The 15,470-nt window shown below is 34.4% G+C and overlaps 2 protein-coding genes across 2 annotated transcripts; one reads left to right on the top strand and one right to left on the bottom strand.

Moving 5' to 3' along the window:
- Nucleotides 1-864: 864 nt before the first annotated feature.
- LOC145594290 (uncharacterized) lies at nucleotides 865-1,977 on the bottom strand. Its single transcript, XM_081650625.1, has one exon. The coding sequence runs from the start codon at nucleotides 1,975-1,977 to the stop codon at nucleotides 865-867; it is 1,113 nt and encodes a 370-aa protein (XP_081506751.1).
- Nucleotides 1,978-7,326: 5,349 nt separating this feature from the next.
- LOC145593601 (putative galacturonosyltransferase 14) lies at nucleotides 7,327-15,264 on the top strand. Its single transcript, XM_081649877.1, has 6 exons — nucleotides 7,327-8,171; nucleotides 10,178-10,230; nucleotides 10,322-10,477; nucleotides 12,066-12,656; nucleotides 13,143-13,445; nucleotides 14,307-15,264. The coding sequence occupies exons 1-6, from the start codon at nucleotides 7,958-7,960 to the stop codon at nucleotides 14,589-14,591; spliced, it is 1,602 nt and encodes a 533-aa protein (XP_081506003.1). The 5' UTR covers nucleotides 7,327-7,957; the 3' UTR covers nucleotides 14,592-15,264.
- The last annotated feature ends 206 nt before the right edge of the window (nucleotides 15,265-15,470 follow it).

Raw genomic sequence — 15,470 nt, 5'->3', positions numbered from 1 at the left:
CACTTTGATAATTATATTAAAAAAAATCTAATATATATATTTAAAGGGGAGTTTTTTCCCGAGTTTTTAGAGAGTAGAATCTAATTTTCTCAGCGCCATGTAGGATTATAAATCTTAGTAATAGCCAATTAAATAAGAGATTAGAGCATCATTATTGTTGGGGATACTTATATCCTTTCCCGGTTTCTCTCTCCTTTCCTACACTTGACACATCACTTTCTCTTTCCTCCACATCACTTCCCACTATTTCCATCCTTTTACTCATCCTTTCCCTTAAAAATTTCCAACATCAATGAGTATCCTTTCCCACTTTCTCTCTCCTACTTACATATACCCCACCATTTATTCCTTTTTCAAATTACATATATTTATTAATATACTTAATTATTATTATTGTTGAAAATGTTGTTAATAATTATTAATAATAGATCGTTCTATTAACCGACACATTAATTAAACGAGACGAATTCAAAAACAAAAAATTCATTGATTAAAAACATGAAATACATTGATTAAACGACACGAATAAAAAAAACATGAATTACGTTGATAAAAATAGCAAAGAAAATAACAAACATAAGTTTAAAAATAACTGAAATGTTTAATTTTCATCGGACCTCATAGACTGTGCCCATAAATGCTCGATCAAGTCGTTCTTCAAAGCCATATGGACGTCTCTATCACGAATTTCCCCTCTCGAAGCTATCAATCTACCGAAATTATCTGGATCATACTGTCCGGGAGTTACGGTGAATGTTGTTGCATTCCTAGTTGAGGACGACCCCGACATATTCTCAGGCTGTCCATCGGCAAACTCGAGTGGATCCTTATAATTTAAATATGTATCACGCTCGTCTTCAACAATCATGTTGTAGATAATGATGCAGTCATCATAATTTTCCACAACAGATCTACACTCCATGCCAAAGCAGGCTTCCTGAATATTGCGAAACGAGCTTGTAACACACCAAAAGCACGCTCAACATCCTTTCTCGCACTCTCTTGACGTTCAGTAAATAACGTATCCTTAGCTGTTTGTGGGGCAGTAACCGCATCTATAAATGTCGACCACTTTGGATAAATCCCATCGGTGAGATAGTATCCTTTTGTGTAAGTGTTTCCATTAACTGTGAACAGAACTTGTGGAGCACGATTATTTATTATATCATCAAACACAGGAGAACGTTGTAGTACATTAATATCGTTGCACGACCCAGGAGTCCCAAAGAAGGCGTGCCAAATCCATAAATCCCTAGATGCAACCGCTTCCAAGATAACAGTGGCCGTTTTAGATCGGCCTTGATACATTCCTTTCCATCCAGCTGGACAATTTTTCCATACCCAATGCATGCAATCAATGCTTCCTAGCATGCCGGGGAAGTTTCTATCCTCCCCTTCTCTTAGAAGACGCTGGATATCTTCCATTGTTGGCTTGCGGAGGTACTCAGTTGCAAACTGAGCAATAACTCCATCGACAAATTGTGAAAGACATTCTCTAGCAGTACTTTCACCAAGCTTTAGATATTCATCTACTTGATCAGCTGAACAACCATAAGCTAACATACGTATAGCCGCGGTACATTTTTGAAGGGGTGAAGCACCAAGACGCATGGTAGCATCGGGACGTTGTTGGAAATAGCGATTACTTGCACTTAATGTGTCCACAATGCGAAGGAACAGGGGTCTCCTCATACGAAACCTCCTTCGAAATACGGTATCATTGTATACCGGTTGATTACTAAAGTAATCTGCAACTAGATTGTCGTGAGCCGCTTCACGATTTCTAGTTACAGTTACCCTTCGTTTTCTCGGACGTTTTTGCTTTTCAGGTTGTAATGAATTAAGCACTGAATTTTGCATCGCAACTAAACGTTGACTCTCATTTATAAAATTCATGACCATGTGATCATAAATTTTATCAGTTATACTTGAGGAGGAAGAGCTTGAAGAACTTGAAGAGATTGAATCTAAGCTCATATTGTGTTTGGTGTTTTATTTTTGGTGTGTTTGTTTGTGACAGTAGAAGATAGAAATCATGTACTTTAAATAGACAAAAATAGGATATTGTTGGTCAGAAGATAAGATTTTGTTAAAACATAATTGGTGCACATAAGATATGGATAAGATAAGGATTGTATGGTGAGAATTATGACCAATGCATGCAGAATTAATACACTAATATTAATTTAATACATAAACAACAATAACAACACTACATAAACATCAACATTACTAGTAGCACAAACAATTTTAAAAAAAAATAACTTGCGTACCTTACAATACTTAATTAAAATACAAACATTGCAAATACTAAAATGAAATTAAAGCGAAAACCTACTACTAAATTCGTCTCTCAGTTTGTTATACATTGCTAATTCCTTGTCATCAAGAACGGGCTTCTGCATTAACATTTCTAACATTCTGAACTTCATGGCCTCCTCCTTCTGCCTTTTCTTTTCTTCTACCCGGGCCTTTTGTTCTTCATCTCGTTCTCTCATCTGATCAAGTAGTCGCTCTCCCAATTGACCCAATTTCTCTCCCATGTCATTAAAATTTGTATTTAAAGAGTCAAGATTTACACTTGACGAAGTACTTGATGCTTTACCTTTCATCTTTGTCTGTTTTATGCCAGGAGGTCTTTTAGCCCTTCCGCCAACCTCACACTGTGAATCGGGTTAGGATCTTTTACCGCTCCCCCCACTATCTGTAGATGCTTGACCACCCGGTAACATATCGGACTGAACTTTGGACAAGGAGGGATCCCATTTGGGGTACTGCCTCAGAATTGCAAAACAATGCAAATAACAAAACATCTTATTGTTAGTTGCTTTGTAATCTATGTGAGCGAATCTCTCCAAATTTTGCTCAGATTCACCACTACCCTTAGTTCGAAAATGATAACCGTAGGCGTCAACCCATTTACTTACATGTAAATTTATGTGATCCCATCGATTTTGCAAAGATTTAACGTTTCTTACCTTAATCTCATTGAGATTTTCAGCTCTAGCCTTTTCGTACTGGTTGTGAATTTCTGCCCATAACCCGCTTCTCTTGGTCTTGGTTCCCCTCTCCACATCGCCTCCTGCATTTATATAGGCTGATACAAGAGCTTTGTCTTCGGCGATACTCCATGCTTGGTTTTTCCTTTGTGCAGATGTATTGAGTTGCACTTCTGGAACAATTTCGACTTCATCATTGTCAATCTCTTCAAGATGTTGTGCTCCCACTAATTCCTCAACATGTTCACCACTTAACTCTATTGGAGTAGCATTGCTACTACAAACTCCACCTGGAGATTGATTCATATTTTGAGTTAAATGTTCTGATATAGGGAAAAAAGCGGTATTACCAAAAGCTTGTTGATACGATTGGGAATTATGAGGAAAAGTTGGTTGTATTGGTGGAATATTATTGAAATTTGTTGGTCTTGGTTGACTACTACACCATTGAAAAAATGCAGCTTGAATTTGAGGATTACTCAACAGATTAGGGTCAACAGGAGGATTAGATTGGTTAAATTGAAAGTTTGAATTGTTAGGAAAATTCGGGTTACCACCGTAATTAGAATTATTACGATCCATATTGAAGACTCTAAGAAATTGGAAGTGAAATGGAGAAAAATAAACTTGAAAAAAAGAAGATTAGAGTAATTTTGTGTTTAAGAGTATTGTACAAGTGAAACTGAAACTTTATGAAAATATAGCAAATTTATACTCATTTTATAGACAAAAAAATTTTATGACTATTGGTGTTTTCGGATTTTTAAAATAAGTTACCGTTTACAAATTATAGCCGTTATACTGTTTTGGAGCAAAAAAAAATAAAGAAACAAGATGTTGACAAGTGTCAACAAGTTGAGCGTTGGATGATTTCCAATATAGCCGTTGTATGCTTTTGTTTGTGATTGTTGAATTAACATGGCACTTGGGCCGAGGCGAGATTTCCTTTCCAGAGAAAGGATACTACAATATCCTTTCCCTGACAGTTATCTTTCCCAAGTAATAGCATCCATCAGGATTGGGAAAGGACACCAAAAAGCCACGGAAAGGATTGTAAAAGGCCTTGATGCTGGTGCTCTTATTAATTTCTTTTATAAATTTAAATAATTCAAACGCCACGTAAGCAAAATTGGCGAATGAGATTTTTAAGTGTAAATTAATTAAATATTAAACATTATCTTTTAATATTAGGAATTTTATCTAAATATATAACAAATTTTAGCTCATAAATACAAAAAAAAAATAAAAATAAAAATCAAACATCATCTAGTGGTTTATTACTATGAATTTTGAGATAATTTTTTTTTTTGGTGAAGTAGAGGGGCAAGCCACAAGAAACAAAACTAAAACAAAACAAACAAAAAGCAAAACAAACGACCAAGAAAAATAAAAAACACACAAGAATAGCATCATAAAGACAAAGTAGCTACGTCTCTGGCACCATCCTCAACCAAGCCACGCCACTAAGGTACTCCAATAAAACAACATGAAAATCCTTAGGGACCGCTTCAAACATGATAAACTTCTCCGTCGCCTTCACTCCATAGTTAGCTAGCCAGTCTGCAATCCGATTAGCTTCTCTATATCAGTGAGTAATGGCTCTATAATAGTGAGTAGTGGTCACCTCCCACTGAAATGAGAGCTTTAATTTGCATCGACCAATGATGTGAACTTTGAAATAATATTACGTAATATATGGCTTAGACAAAAAAAAAAGTTTGTTACACTTTGAAATATTACATAATATATTACTCTTCATATTTACATATTTACGTTCATAGCAACCATACTTATTTTTACAACAATATTCCACACTTTTCTTCCATCTCAAATGACATTAGTATATGATTTTGTTGACACAATATAATGTTTATTAAATTTTTTTTTTTATGTTTTTTGTGTTACAAACAATGATAATTTTTTTTTTAAGAGTACAAACAATGATTTCGTTTTATACGTTTTTAATAAACGAATAATGAAACGATTATTGTATTGTAAAAGTGTGCATAGCACGGGTTCTAAACTAATATTGTACTAAGATATTACCCCCTCTACAAATAACCATCATCATCTTCATCATCACCATCATAACCATAACCAAGTGCATCAATAAGAAGAAACGAAACATAAGCATCACTGTCTCCTTCTCCGCCACCACCTCCGCCATCTCCACCATTATTTTCAAGCGGTAACTTACCATTACCATCGTCGGAATAACCACCATCATCGAGGCGAGACAAAACATTCACCTTTAAAAAACGAAAATCATCATTTGGAATCATCACCGTAGATTCCGAGTTATATGATTTGACGACAAATCCAAATTTGTCTCTCTTCCAATGGGTCGAATTCATGATTTTACGTGACGCTTTGGTTTGAGAAAATGTAGAAGTCCTACAATGGAGGATGAAACTGAAGGCCATTGATGGGTAAGATTGGTTTCGTTCAATGCATTATTGTGAATGTATGGAAGATTGGAGCTCGAAGAAGCAACTGACATGGCGGTTGTGTTAATGATCATCAATGATTTTTTGAATTTTATGTAGAAATTGGGGAAGAACGATTGTTTAATAGTTGAGGAAAATGGGAGAGATTAAAAGTTTAAGGGAGAGAAGGAAAATGAGGTGCATGAAATTGGTCGACTCACACAATACTTTTCCTTTTGCAAAAGCTAATCTCATACTAATCACATTAATATGTGAAATACATTGTACTCAATTGCTCATCTACACATACAATTGCTTATTCAATGTTTTTTATAAGAAAATTCATTTATCACACTTTACTTTTCTATTGAGGAAGCCCTAGATTATCTCCTTTCTAAACAAAATTTGTACTCCCTCCGTCCCAAAAAGAACGACCCATTTGGCCAAAACTTTGTCCCAAAAAGAATGACCCATTTGCATTAAAACACCCACCAATTTGCTACAATATTTGTGCAAAATTAACTTCCCCATATAAAAATTTGATTTTCCATGTTATTTTATTACTTTCTCTCTCTATTTTTTTACAAACCCCATGTAATTTATCTTTCCAATATACTTTTACTTCTTTTTACTTAACTTCCTTAATACCCGCGTAATCAACCCATATGAGTCGTTCTTTTTGGGACGGAGGGAGTACAATTTTACATAATTCAACGGCTCATTTTTATTAAAAAGTTGTTGTTTTATTTACAATTTTGTTATTTGATAAATATATTTTGTTTATTAAGAGATATACTTATACTTGTATTTTCTCTTTTTTTTTTACCGTGCGTCATAAATAATACCCACTACCTACCAAATAATACTCTCATGTCTCATTTTGTAAAAATTGCATAATTTGACCTTTGAATCATTCATATAATTACTTTGACTATATTATTCACCAATATATAAAAATTTAAGTTGCCATGTTTAGTATTCTTTTTAATTATATATCAATTTTTTAACTTCTTATTAATGAATGATTACAAATTTTAATGGTTAAAGTTGTGCATTGACTCGCTTTGTAGAGATTAATTATGATACAGAGATATTATAAAACTCTGTAACTAACACTATAATACCAACTATCACACAATAATTAAGAAGTTAACTAAAAATTTCTAAAATCTTATACCAATCAAAATGTGTCAACTAATTGGATACGGAGAGACCAAAAATTTATTTATGTTGTTATAAATATTATTTTATAGAGTTCTACACATTTATAGCTATAATAATAAAGTGATAATAATATCATCGAAAGCAAGCAAATCATTAGCCAACAATCGTAAATAATTTCCATTTCTGACTTTTTTTTTAATTTTTTGACAAGTTCCATTTCTCACTACAAACCTTAAAAGCTTCCATAATTTAATTAAAATTAATTAAATTTGAATCTAATGCTTGTCCATAAACATAGGAGAAAGAAAGGTCTAAAATGAGCAGAATTTTTCCCTCACTTCCCTCTTTCCAACTTCCCCCAATCTCGAGGTCAAACCCCTTTGCCGACGGCCCCCGATCCAACCAACCGATCCAAACACGGCATTCCATTTCAATCTTATTGACTTTTTACTCTAAATCTCACCTTTCCCATTTATTATTTTATTATTCATACATTTTTATTTAATTCACTAATTAATCAATTATTCATGCATTTTTATTTTATTAATCAAGTTTTTTTCCTTGTATTTTTTTAATTTTGACTATTTTAATTAATTAATTAATTAATTTAATACTCTTCAAAAAATTAATAACTTTAAAATACATCACGAAATCAATTTTTTTTTTCATATATAAAAATAAAGGAAAAAATTCCCCGAAAGAACGAGGAAAATTAAACAAAATTTCATTATTTTTGTTTTCTTTTTTCATTTTTTTTTTTCAGATTTTCCTTTGTTTTTCTTCTCTTGTTCCCAATCTCTCTCTAGTTTCTCTCTCTACCCCGATCCATCCATGAGAGAGTAGACTAAAAAAGCTTCAGCTTATTTACCCTCTTTCCCTTCTTTCCTTCAATGCTGATATTCAATTACTCAAACAACTAATTTCCCAAAAAAAAAAAAAAAAAAGTTAAATAAAAAATCGAAAACCCCACTTAACAAAATCCAACAACAAAGAAAGAAATTATTCCGTCATCACAGAATAATTTCATTTCATTTCATTTTTCATATTATAATATATAATAAAAATCAATCCGAACTCATTGAATCTGAGCAACAAGATTAAAAACTAGGGTGGGTTGTTGTTTTTCTTGACAACAAGGGATTGTTGTTAGTTTTTCTTGAAGGGGTTTGAAAAAAAAAGAGGGATCATTGTTGATCGGATGTTGGAGAGGTTGTCGAGGGGGAGATGGGTCGAGGGGAAACCGATTATAGGAGAATTGAATGTACAACCAAAATCGAATGAACCCGAGCAACAGCAGGAACAGATTGCGAAGAATTTATGTTGTAGTTGTTTGATAGTTATATATAGAGAATTGGTTAGAGGACGAGGATGCAGCTGCACTTGTCGCCGAGCATGAGAAGTATAACTATATCATCGAGCAATGGTGGGTTCGTTGACTTGATGAAGATCAAAGTAGCTGCTCGTCACATTTCATATCGTACCCTTTTTCATACAATCCTCATTCTTGCTTTTTTGTTGCCGTTCGTCTTCATTCTTACTGCTCTTGTTACTCTTGAAGGTGTCAACAATTGTTCTTCTTTAGGTATGATTTTGATTTGATTTGATTTCATTTCATTGTTTTCTGGATCTTGGTTTTGATTTGGTTGTGTATAGATTTGCATTCATTGGAATTGGAATCTGATTGTTTGGATTTGTGGGTGTGTTTGTTTTCGGGTTTCGGAATTCGATTGAGATGGAATCACTTTGATTAGGATGGTTTTGGGTTTGCCGACACTGGGTTGATTCCTGATTTCTGATTTCTTGGTTTTTTGGGTTTGAGTTTAGGTTAGTTTTGGGTATAAGCGATTGTGTGTGTTCCCATTGTGTTGATTGGGATTCGATTGTTAATCGTTGTTGAGCTTTTTGTGATCTTTAGCATTGTTTTAGGTTGCTGCTTTAGACGGCAATCGTTGCAATCACTAGGTGTTTTGGGTGTTACTATAGCAGTATAACTGAAATCAGCGTTTCGATTTTTGTTTGTATGTTGCACAATCCTTTGTTTCTTTCTGTCTCTAGTGAGATACTTTCATTGGTTAATTATTGATTGTATACAGAATGTGTTTATTGTTGGTATTTGGATATATCAGGATGCATATCCTGTAATGCAATCGATAAGAGTTGATGCAGAGATGCCCTTACAGTTCATGATTCGGAAATCAGAAATGGCGATGGTGTTGGCTTATCACTAATTAAAGTGTGATCTTATAATTGTGAAACTGCCTAATGAGTTTAGGTGATGTATTTATTTATTTACAACATGATTCTAGTTCTAGGGAGCATGTCTTCGCAGGGGTTTAGTATATATTGCAATAAAGCAGGGAGCATGTCTTAATTCGCTAGCATTTGAATAAGTGAACCTGACATTCACCCTAGTCTCCTCCTTCCGGAAGGGAAAGAAAAAAGAATATGAGAGAAAAGTAAAGGAAAGAATGTATGCTTCATTTACTGGTTCTTGCAATGTTTTATTGCTTTATTGTACTGGGCACTAGGGCAATATTTTATTTGAAATTTTGTTAACATGGTTTGGTTATTAATTTGAATCATATATATGTTTCATGTTGATCTATGTTCCAACTATGGTGTTATTTCATTTATTTTCCAAATAGCAGATCTGCTTCTAAATTGGAGTGGATTTCTATATCTTTTCCAGTTTCCTCACTTTCCTGTTCAGGAAAACATCTTGTATGTATTCTGATTCAAACTGACCAATGTGGCTGATGACCTTGCTGTTAATATTAGCTGGAGTTCTTAGAGGAATAATTAAATAGTTCTGAGTTAATCACTAATATGAAATCTTGCAGAGTTAAATACTAACATGAAACCTTTTATTAGCAACATTAAGATTTGTATTATCTCTAGCTGACTTAAGGTGGTTGCTATTAAGTTTTAGCTATAGAGTTTATTAAGATTATTTGCTGCATAATTTTGAGGAAGAGTTTTTTACTTCAGATCTCATTCTAGGATGTTTCTATTAGCTCTTGACTTCTCCCTAGATTCTTGGAAGTTCATTAGACTGAATTTCGGCGGCAGCATGTAAATTTTAGAATGATGGTCCTTTCATTCTGTGGGCTGTATGGAAGCATCTATGGCGTTTATACAATTATACTTAGTCTACTTTGGTGGCCTTTACTATTGTGCGCTTTTGTAAAGTTTTATTCCTCTCTTTCTTATCTTAGATTGAGCCAATTCAAGTTTGAGATGTAAAGCAGTTTAGGAGGAAAGGTTGCACTTACCATTATGGCTATAAATTTTTGTGAAATCACACATAACCTTGAAAGGCTGCTACCCATAGCATCTTGTGTCTCTCTCTGTAGTTTCTTTCTTGTCTATTAGTGTGTTTGTATGCTGACCTCAGGCCCATATGAAATAATGTTAGCTTGATTTAATGGCTACAACTATTATCTAAAAACTAATTTATTATTCTGCTGTCATGTGCAATTTTCTTCTGGATAAAAAATTTAACCTTGTTTTTGCTTGATCTACTATTCTGCATGGCCAACTATTCAAGGAAGCTATGATTTTGACTCGTACTTTTCCATTATGTTACAGATTGTTTAGGTAGGCGTTTTGGTCCCAGGCTCCTTGGTAGAGATGATTCAGGGGTAATTATTTAGTGCATGCTATTATATTCTAGTTTTTCTTATGTGAAGCAAATTTACAATTTTCTCATTTCTCTTTTTCATGTTGCAACAGAGGCTGGTTAGAGATTTCTACAAAATTCTTAATCAGGTCAATAGTGAAGAGATACCATCTGGTCTAAAGCTTCCAGATTCATACAGTCAACTTGTGTCTGATATGAAGAACAACCAATATGACGCAAAAACCTTTGGTTTCATCTTAAAAGGAACGGTATGTATTACTTTTTCATATCACGAAGCCTATGTTCTGATCTTCACCTTACATTATTTGTGGAAGTATGCATAAAGATAGATCTTGTGGATTTATATCTTTCTAATTTTTTATGTTGATATTGTGTATATTATACTTGTGAGAATGCATATGGCAAACAAAATTTTTGGTGAAATGCCATCATAATATTGCTTTGATATATATGGAGACAACACTTTTTATCTATTAAGTCTTTAGAGTGTTCAGGACTTCAGGTACTCACCATTCCTAAATCATCGCTTGAAAACTCTATTTTGGTTTCTTCTCCTGCAACATTAATTAATGATAGGCAAAACAATGGAGTTTCAATTATTTCATGTTGCTCGATACATTTTTTTACCGTCATGAATAGTGGTCTATTGGACTGATAAAACTAAGGTAGCATTTCTTCCATTGCTAATTTGGTCTACACAAGACTTTCTTTCTAGAAGTTTATAAAATTGTCACTGAAAACCAAACGGTTTTTCCTCTTGCAACATAAGCTACTGTGTTATAAATTTAGAATGTCCTATATATTCCCTAACTTTTGCTGTTTAGTACGAGTAGTATATTTTTACTGTTACGAAGAGAGCCATATTGCATTCTTGGGATGATAAAAGATAGGAATGTCATTCATAAACAACAAAGAGAATTCATTGTTTTATTTTGACTATCAACTCTGATATCCACAAATATTTGTCTTCATAATCTTTGTTTGCAACTAGCCTTCCCTTATATTTCTGAAATGTACATAATTTGTTAAACTGGGTAATTTTTAGCAGTGTTTCCAACACTCTTGGGCTAATTTAAAGTAATTAGGTAGCGAATTGTGCTGCTCTCACCCGTTCCGTGTATTAAAGCGAATCACAAAAAAATGTGACACTGACGAGTACTATTAGAGGATAAAAGTCTATTCTCTGGCCTGGTTGAAGGATCAGGTGATCCAAAAATTTTCGATGCGATAGATTGGAGACTCATCAGTTATTGTTTTCTGCATTGAGTACATTAGGCATGATGCTCTCACCAGGAGGCTGTTCTTGAAACAAAGAGATCAGCAAGAGTAGCACGAATGAAGAAACTAAGATCAGTTATTGTAATTGAAATAATATTTCTTCTAAAAAGATTCTTAGAGAACGATTTGAGGTTTCACAAAGAAAAACAAAAAAGATGGGTGAAGTTGTAGCTTTTGTAATTTTAGGGTTAATAGGGCATGTTGGGACTTTTTTTTTTATTATATTTTTATTACGTTACATCAAATAAAGGTGGGTGGTAGTCATTCCTCTCATAATAAACAATGTAAAGGATTTAGAACTTATGTTTCTATCAATTATGATGCATTTGATGGTTGTCTCCTCTATTGAGTACCACTAATAGTCTTTTGGTGTGGCTCATTAACTATTATGGATGGTCTTTTTTTTTTTACTATGATCTATGTTGTTTATGGTCTTGTAGGTAATATTGATCTTTGATCTCCAATAATAACATATCTAAATCTGCTCATGTGTATGTATGTGTATGTTTTTATATGGTAATGAAGTGATTGTTAATGATATAACTTGTTACTTAACAGATAGAGAAATTTGAAAGAGAAATTAGGGAAGCTAAGTTTGCAGAGCTGATGAACAAACACTTTGCTGCTAGTTCAATTCCCAAAGGAATCCATTGTTTGTCTCTGCGTTTGACTGATGAGTACTCTTCTAATGCTCATGCTCGGAAACAATTGCCTCCTCCGGAGTTGCTCCCACTGCTGTCTGACAACTCCATGTACCATTTTGTCTTGTCCACGGATAATATTTTGGCTGCTTCGGTTGTGGTCGCTTCTGCTGTGCAATCATCTTTGAAACCTGAGAAAATAGTCTTTCATGTTATCACTGACAAGAAAACTTATGCTGGCATGCATTCTTGGTTTGCTCTAAATCCTGTCTCACCTGCAATTGTTGAGGTGAAAGGTGTCCACCAATTTGACTGGTTAACAAGAGAGAACATTCCAGTTCTGGAAGCTATAGAAAGCCATAATGGAATACGTAATTACTACCATGGCAACCATGTGACAGGAGCCAACCTTAGCGAGACTACTCCAAGAACTTTTGCTTCAAAATTACAGGCAAGAAGTCCAAAATACATTTCATTGCTCAACCATATCCGGATCTATTTACCTGAGGTAATTGTCATTACTGAGGCACATTCTTTGTTTGACTTTGATGACTATTTATTTTTCTTTGTTAGGATAGATCCTATACAATTTTATGGATTGAGTGAAAGTCTGAAACAAACATGAGAAACACAAAGACTAAATTCCTGAAGAAGAAAGTTAGATTGGGATAGTGGATGCAAAGAGAGCTATGAAATGTCAATGCATGCCTTCCTTCCCATTTCTGTAAAACTTTATTTTCTCTCATTGTCCCACTCCAACACCAATACTTTGAAGGAAAGGGAAGAGTGAAAACCTGTTTTGCCCTCTTGTTAATTATCTTTCCACTGAGGCAGGCTTGTGCAAACATCTCGCTGGTTATTCTTTTCTTGTTGTTGTATGTATACTCTGCAGCATGTGTATTGATACTTGTTTAAGGTTGATTAAGCCATTGTTATAGCGTACTGTTAGTGTAAACAAGCTGGTTATTAATTTTATAACATGGTTTTGGAACAGCTATTCCCAAATCTCGACAAGATAGTATTCTTGGATGATGATGTGGTAATTCAGCGTGACCTAGCTCCTCTTTGGGATATTGACCTTGAGGGGAAGGTAAATGGAGCTGTAGAGACTTGTAGAGGTGCAGACGAGTGGGTGATGTCCAAGACATTCAGAAATTATTTCAATTTCTCCCACCCTCTCATATCACAGAATTTGAATCCTGATGAATGTGCATGGGCTTATGGGATGAACGTATTTGATCTGCGTGCGTGGAGAAAGGCAAGAATAAGGGATACTTATCATTCCTGGCTTAAGGAGGTAAAATTTCAAAGATGTTTTCAATTATATTCTTCTGTGTTTTTTCTGATGAGAATATTCTTCTGTGTGTTTCTGATTTAATCCCATTACTCTCCTGCAACTCCCCCCTCCCCTCAAAAAAAAGAATCAGAAATTTAAAGGGGCATACCAATAGGAAGTTGATGTGTGGTCATTGATCATGTCAGCAAGCCTGCAATATTTTTAGCCCTCCCATTGTTGTTATTATCTGTCATGCTGTTGGATAGAGAGATGTTATTTTAGCTAGCAATTAGTAGTATAATGGCCGGATGACGCTGGGTGTGGTCTGTCCTGTAAAGGGTAGTACGTTGAATCTTGCCCTTTCAGATTTCCTTTTTTTTTTTTTTTTTTTTTCAAGTTTTCCTTTCTGAAAAAAATAAGCAAATTATCAAGGAGGGTTCTTGAAAAGACTAAAGACTTTTTAAGTTTGGCATTTAGATTTTTAGCTTCCCTCCCTTACGGCTCTGCAGAAGCATGGGTCTTATAAAGCATTGTAAAGGCATATATATATGTAAGAAAATGAATGGAAAACTTTGGGTTCAATTTTCTAATTTTGTCAATTTATTTATTTATTTTTTTATTCAGATTACATATTCGTTTTATGCCGTGAATGGGAGTTCATCGTTTTCTAAATAGAAATGTAGAATTTATTAATTCATTTGTTTGAGACTTCATTTTTAATGACCCTTGTTTAATTGTATGATTTGTATTGACAGATTTTTTAATCCTCATATTTGAAATAAGTAGACAATGTGGTACAGAATTTTGCAGATGATGTCCTATAGATTCTTTGTTTTTGTGGAATTGAGTTGTGACATGGATTTTATGCTATTTATTGTGCAGAACTTGAATGCAAACCTTACCATGTGGAAACTTGGAACCCTGCCTCCAGCTTTGATTGCTTTTAAGGGCCATGTACATCCAATTGACCCATCTTGGCATATGCTCGGTTTGGGCTACCAGAATAAGACCAATCTCGAAAGTGTGAAGAAAGCGGCAGTTATTCATTACAACGGTCAGTCGAAACCATGGCTTCCAATTGGCTTTGATCATCTTAGACCCTTTTGGACCAAGTATGTCAATTATACAAACGATTTTATTAGAAATTGTCACATATTGGAGTCATAGTCACCAGTCAGCTACATGAGAATCTGAAGAAAAAAAGGCAGGATAAAAATGGATGTCTGCTTCTGATATGTGTTTTCTAATGGGTAGAGAAGTGAAGGGAAGAGGCATCATAGAATTTGCCAAATGGTTAGGTATTTGAGGTTTAAGACTCGGCAATGGCTTCTCAAATTAAAGGGGAGTAGCTGAGTAGGGTGGAGACTAGCATGGCACAAGAATTCATTTTTTCCATCTGTAAAATAACAACTCTTGTTAATTCTTTTGGTTGAGAAAGGACAGTAATGCTCGTTCTGTGGGCTTCTCACGTCTTATGGGATATAGTTCAATAATTGAAGATACATACTACGCACAGAATATTGCCCTTCCTATAATTGCAGCTCAGTGCATCAAGCCGAAGGCCAAGTTGGACTTCATATGAGCTCCCCGATGGTGATGGTTCCTCATCTGCCTAGCAAAAGATCGGGATATAGTTAATTCTTTTTTCTCTTTAATATCATTTTTTGGTACCTGTTATTTTCCATCAACTAGATTTCAGTTTTCCTACTTTTGGCTAGGGTAAGATTTGTCTTCTGCAACAGGTTCCTTGTAGTTGGGGATTAATCCTAGGTCATATCATTAAATTTTGCTTGTGTACGATTCTTGAGGGATATCTAAATGTGCAGAAATTCTTTCTCAAGTGTCACTGACAACAATGCTTAGTTATACTACACCCCGAATCACTGTCTATTTGGATCCCTATTATTTTCTGCCTACTAGTATTCTTGAACGATGTCTATCTGTGCAAATTTATATTTCTTCGAGTACTCGTGATTTTCATCAACAAGAATTCATACATCTCATCTGAAAAAAAGTTATGACTCTTAAATTATCCCATAAAACTGA

Source organism: Chenopodium album, chromosome 19 (assembly GCF_948465745.1).
Source record: "Chenopodium album chromosome 19, dcCheAlbu1.1, whole genome shotgun sequence".
Taxonomy (NCBI): domain Eukaryota; kingdom Viridiplantae; phylum Streptophyta; class Magnoliopsida; order Caryophyllales; family Amaranthaceae; genus Chenopodium; species Chenopodium album.
This window is presented reverse-complemented; position numbering and strand designations above follow the sequence as displayed.

Excerpts from the sequence above, each read along its gene's own strand:
- LOC145593601 (XM_081649877.1), top strand. The coding sequence starts at position 7,958 with ATGCAGCTGCACTTGTCGCCGAGCATGAGAAGTATAACTATATCATCG. Across the intron at positions 10,231-10,321 it reads TTGGTAGAGATGATTCAGGG|AGGCTGGTTAGAGATTTCTA; the intron begins GTAATTATTTAG and ends ATGTTGCAACAG. Across the intron at positions 13,446-14,306 it reads ATCATTCCTGGCTTAAGGAG|AACTTGAATGCAAACCTTAC; the intron begins GTAAAATTTCAA and ends TTTATTGTGCAG.
- LOC145594290 (XM_081650625.1), bottom strand. The coding sequence starts at position 1,977 with ATGAGCTTAGATTCAATCTCTTCAAGTTCTTCAAGCTCTTCCTCCTCA.